Source organism: Hippoglossus hippoglossus, chromosome 19, assembly GCF_009819705.1.
Source record: "Hippoglossus hippoglossus isolate fHipHip1 chromosome 19, fHipHip1.pri, whole genome shotgun sequence".
Lineage (NCBI taxonomy): Eukaryota > Metazoa > Chordata > Actinopteri > Pleuronectiformes > Pleuronectidae > Hippoglossus > Hippoglossus hippoglossus.
The window spans coordinates 13,646,322-13,652,321 of NC_047169.1; the positions used below are offsets into that span (position 1 = coordinate 13,646,322).

The 6,000-nt window shown below is 39.8% G+C and overlaps 1 protein-coding gene across 3 annotated transcripts in view; it reads right to left on the minus strand.

Annotated features, from left to right (window-relative positions):
• si:ch211-176g6.2 (ras-associating and dilute domain-containing protein) overlaps positions 1-5,205 on the minus strand; it is a 28,740-nt gene extending 23,535 nt beyond the window's left edge. For all 3 annotated transcript variants that reach the window (XM_034570998.1, XM_034570997.1, XM_034570996.1), the window contains exons 1-3: positions 4,642-5,205; positions 2,786-2,988; positions 1,623-1,797 (exon numbers count right to left, since the gene is read on the minus strand). In XM_034570998.1, coding sequence (XP_034426889.1) covers positions 1,623-1,797; positions 2,786-2,988; positions 4,642-4,757 — 494 coding nt within the window. In that variant the 5' untranslated portion in view covers positions 4,758-5,205. The remainder of the gene's footprint in view (positions 1-1,622; positions 1,798-2,785; positions 2,989-4,641) is intronic.
• Between the last annotated feature and the right edge of the window lie 795 nt (positions 5,206-6,000).

Here is a 6,000-nt window from a genome sequence, read left to right on the forward strand (position 1 = left end):
CAGTTTCTTTCATTTTAAATCACTCCTAAAAAAAACAAGTCTCCTCTACATTGTATCGAAACTCATCATTTTAACTCATCATCAAGTGTTTAACAGGCCTCTGAAATAGCCGACATGCAATGTATGAAAAAATAACACCCGTTTAGTAAATCATTCAAACTTATTTGTAAACCACACAAGTGAACAGTAATAAAATAAATTGTATTTTAATTTTATGATAATTAACAAAGCAGGATGAATACTGACTTCACTCTGCACCAAAGACTGTTTATAAAAAGCTCTGCACACAACATACATCCACAAAAAAGTGACAGTATATTGTAGAAGTGTTTAAGAGGACTCACTAATGACAAGAAATAATTCTGAAGTAGCTCCAGAGCATCAACACAGGACAAGAGAACAGGCAGGTTTAGCATGGCCACTGCTCTCGTGAAAAAAAAGTTGCATAGCTCGCTACATGCAAACCAATACAATATTGTATATTATTTCATTTATTGATTGCATATTTACTATCCCCTCCTGGAAATGAATACAGTGAACATAGTAAAGCTATTTGCACATTGAGCAACATTAGCATTCATTTTGGTGTTGTGTTGTGGCCCCCATAGACTGAAAGTCCAGTTCTTTACGCTCTAGTTTGGTCACCACCTCCTTACAGAAAAAGTCTGTAAATCAGTAATGTATTCAAATATATTTTGGTTTGAACATGCTCCAAAACTTTTTTTAATATAGAGATAATTCAGTTAACGATGGATTTGGCACAACGTTTGTTTATTCCTTATCCATGGACAAACATTGATTACGCACCTTTAATGTTAAACACTTTAATATGCAAATATTAAATCTGCAGATTCCTCTACACAAAGTTTGTTTCTAGTTGTTTCTTCATACTTATCAAAGTTAAATCTTATCACGATATTCCATTAAACCTCCACACAAGTGTCACAAAGTTGCCATGCGCTTAATGTGTTTGCCTATCCGTGTGTGCTCTAATATTTATACAGCTGAATGCCACTGTTACAGTTAAAATTTTCACTGGGGCGAAAGAAGAAATGATTTGCTCTTTCCTCTACAAGCTGAATACCACTTGTATTAATCATTCCATTATGTTGTTGGCCGAAATATCAGCATAGCCTTCCAGAGGGGCCGTCTCAGAACTGTGCCCGACTGGCTGTCTTTCACACAGATCTGTGGTTTGCTCTCGACCTTTTTCGGAGCTACCAAATGAACAATTTGGCAAAGAAACACGCTGCGTGCACTGTGCTGCAGTTACAACAAACTGGTCAACTCGACCTTGTTCGAATAAAATATAATCACAACATGAACATGCTTTTACCTTTCATCAACTGCCAGACCTTTGTGCATCAAAGACCTTTCTGATCACTTCATTTTGCACACAAATGATGTAATACACATACACATACACAAAGTGTGTTGCAGCAAAGGCAGCTTGTGGACATGCACATAACTCATCCTGAGTACACACACAGAAGGACACACATACAAAAAAGACCCATATGGCAGGCAGACGCACACACACACACACACACACACACACACACACACACACACACACACACACACACACACACACACACACGTACACGTACACGTAGTCTTACCGTTCAAGGGCCTCTTTGACTAGCTCCTTTGCACTGGAGTGTGTGGTGGCCAGGACGCTCTTATAGTGAGCCCCTTCACAGAGTTCATTCCCAAAGATCTTCAGGATTCCTGGAGCAGTTATCTGATTGGACAGCTCAGACGGGTCATCCGCAATTAAAGCGTCCTCGCAAATCACTGCATCACGTGACATGGCAACAAAGGACAGCGTTAATGCAGGGTTTCAGTTGTGGTTCATGGGCACAATGGCAGAAAGACATCCGCCATCAATCCACATGAAAATACAATCAGTTTACCAATACAAATAATCCACCAAGCATCAGTCGTCACAGTGTTGTTGCAGATAAACACAAGTCATTCAAATCCACATTTTAAAATTCAACAATTAAGTATAGAGTGACAGTTGTATACATACTGCTGCACAAATATGTATTTACCACACAGACCATGGAATATATGAGTCTCCCATTTTACCTTAACACAATGTGAAATGCAGTATTACAGAAATCATATCACACACAGTCGTGTCTCCATGACTTCAGAGGACCTTACATTGATTTCCTGGGGACTTACTCTAACCTTAACCATAGTTACTACTTGCCTGACGCTTACACTTACCCTAACCTTAACCTTAAACTTAACCTTAACCTTAACCTTAACCTTAACCTCAACCTCAACCTTAACCTCAACCTTACCTTAACTTTTATTTAACCGTAAAGCATTTCTTCACCCAACATTTTGTGACTGTGTAAACAGATTTAGGTCCCCACAACATGAGTACTATCTAGACCACACACACACCCCTCCAGTTGGGGGGTCTCATAAAGGACTAATAATTATTATGGCTTTTGACCTCACAATGCAACTCATGAGATAATTTGGTCGAATACCCACATCTCCTCTGCTCCAGTTTGTAATGCAGATTTTCTGTTATAAATTTGTAGTCTCTAAAGTCAAAACTGAGGGAAAAACACCCTGATGACATCATCTGGGTTACCAGAGTCACAAAAGATGTGTCTGTTTTCTCCTCGTTATTGGTAAACTCTCCTTTGAAAGTAAATCTTAAAATGAATACTACATTGAGGATTTATTAATGGGAAAATGCCACACACAGCACCAACAATGACGCCAATACAAGGAGAAAAGTAAAGTCAGGGGGACGTACTGCTGCCTTTCCTGGCCTGGGTGGACAGTGATGACCTGAGACCCGCCGTCAGCAACATGGAGTCTGAGCTGGAGGTGGGGGCACGAAGGAAGACGCCTGACAGACGGTTGGTATGGCGACGGATGCGGCTCTTGCTGGGCTGTCTGACGACCACGCCCTCAGCTGACCTGCTGGTGGAGGAACTGCCGGTGGATGAAGCAGATCTGATCAAAGAAGGAAGAAGAAACCTCCATCAAGATCCTTGAGCAAGAGACTGGTTTCAACCCCAGATGATCTCATACCTTTGACTCTGACATTCTTATGAAGAGGAGATGATAGAGGGGGAGATAAACGTGATTGGGATTAACAGTTTCTCACCATCAAGTTAAGAACAGGAGGGAGGAGGAGAAAACACATGGTTCAAAAAGGAGAGAAAAATGAACGACTTGAATGACATCAAAGAGAACAGAATTAAGAGTGAAGCAGAGTGATCAAAATGAGAAGACTTCCATTCATCCGTTCTGTTTATTTGGGGCCACATGCTTGATTTCCACATGAAATTTGATGCAAAACAATAGATCTGCATTTTTAATGTAATTAAAACAATTAGACTTCTGTTTTGATATATGTTATTTTACCTATTTTGCAAAAAACATTTAACTTGGAAAGTGAGAGACATGTTTTTTACTTACCCCTTTTACACATCTTACACATCTTTTTTTTTTTTTTTTAAATATGCCGGTCTTAGAAAGCACAAAGTTCTAACACCATGCTACAACGCAGTAAATACTGAGCATACATACATGTTTGTCCCCAACACAACAATGTCCAGTCTCCTTCACAATGCCTCCACCAGCTTCCCACAGAACATTGAGGAAATAATGAAGTCTTGTTAACTCGAACCAATCTTATAAGCTTCTTAACACTGTGGTTCAAAGGTTTGCTGCAGTTATGCAACCACTTGGATGTTAAAAAATGTAATAACATTCTTCAAAATAATGATATTAGTTACTATTGTTCTTTAATGACAGACTGATGATGAGTATGATGGAGTGCTGGCACATAAGCAGATCCTCAGAGGTTTAGTAGTTTTGGTAAAATATGTTGTTGTGTATTTTGAGGTACTTTAGAACTAAAGCACTTTGTGGTATTTTTTATTTGTATAGGGTTGAAAATTAAATAAATATGTGGCTTCAGTTGTATGTTTTTGTTTTGTGGTTTTCTTTTTTAACTTTTAAATTTGGATATAGTATATCTTTATGATTGGCATGATGATTATGATGGAGTAATGGTACATGTACATGTCAGTGGTTTAAAAGCTTTAGTTGAGGCTTAAAAGAACTTAAGTACCTTGTGGTATTTTTCTAGTTGTGTAGGGTTGACAATTAAATTCAAACTATGAGGCTTCAGTTGTGTTTTTATAAGTTTTGTGGGTTTTCTTTAACTTTTAAATAAGTATATTAGTGAAACTATTGTTCCTTTATTACTGACATGATGATTATGATGGAGTGATGGTACAGATTGTCAGTGGTTCAGAAGTTTTAGTTGAGGCTTAAGATAATTACTTTGTGGCATTTTATTGTTGTGTGGGATTGAAAATTTAATTTAAAACATGTGGCTTCATTTGTATTTTTATGAGTTTTTTATTTATTTCCTCTTCACTCCATAAATAAGTAAATCATATTTTAATTGGTTAGAAAGAAAACCTTTCTAACCAATTACAACACTGGACTCTCTACAGGAGATGTAGTGGAGGGGAAGCGAATAACTCTTTCTCTGCAGAAGAAAATGAAAAAGTGAACATGCGTGTATTTATATCATCTAAAATAGTCCTCAGAGAAATACACATGTATAAGTGTAAAGTACTTCATACTCACTGCTCGGACCCATCACTTGTCTTCCTGCCCAGCTTGACGAACCGTCTCTTTGCAGAAGCTGCAGGCGAACTCGTCGGTCTTGGTGGAAGAGAACTCAGCTCCTCCATCTCACTCATCCCTGTCTGATCCACTTGGGTGTTTCAGTTCAAACCGTTGCTGTTCTCTTTAAATTAAAGATATCGAGCTATCATGTCCCCCAAGTCCGTGATGCACCCGAGCTGCTGACTCTCATTCCTGGGATGTTTCATCCAGGACAGGCGGCACAAAGCCATCCAGCTGTCCCTTCATTTTACGCGCTCCGGAACAGACGCTGCAGATGTTTCTCGCCCTCATCCAGCTGTTGGAGCTGCTGTAACCAGGCTGTTCAGTCCGGGTCGAGTTACAGCTCACAGCCTCATGTGTCACGCGGGCGAATAAGATGGAAGAGACACAGTTGAATGACAGGAGTTGGGGAAAAAGAGATCTGATCACGCCCGATGACATGTAATACGTGACACTCTATGCAGGCAGTCTGTTTCAAATTCACAACGAACCCGCTCTCCAGATGTACGTCCACGGCGCAACTGCTTGGGGGTGCCAAGTGCGCACACGCCCGCCCGCCCACCCACACTACAACTTTCAAAATAAAACCCCTCACAGAGACGCACGGTTCATCTTTTTAACCCAATCACCCTCACAGTGAATAAAGCTCTAATTGAAAAAGACTCTGCAGTCTGAATGAAATGTGCACAAATGCGCATCAGCCCCGTGACAGAGAAACGCTCCTCCTGTGCGCCACGAACCAAACACTGCTGCGTCCGCGCATGGCTCCATCTTCTGGCTGCGCACAGATCACAAGTCAGATTACAGGATTTCCTCAGACCAGCTCTTATTCAAACAACGTGCAAGTGGTGGAATTATGTGATCACACATGGCTGACATCAGTGTGTGTAAATATGCGTCTATTTTACTGCTGGTAATAAAATGTTTGTGGGAAACCTTTCATTTTAATAACAATTAAAATGTTAATGACTTAACATTTAAAATGTCAATGCCTTAATCTGAAGGTAGCCAGTTACTATGTTGACATTTCAGGACATGTTTTACTGACAAGAGGCAAAGAAGAGAAACAAACTATAACAGTGGCAATTATCATCATAAAGTCATTGTGACTGTATGTCCATATGGGCCAATGTACACAACCACTGGATACTACATGTCCCATAATGCAACCAGTGGCCTCATATATTTATATTTATATAACATCAGTGGAGGTAATCAATGCCAATATTTAACGTAATCCTGATCCAAACGCGAGTTGTGTGTCACATGTGTCTGCAATTGACCACTAGAGGGCGTGCTTTGTCCCTTTGCTGAATT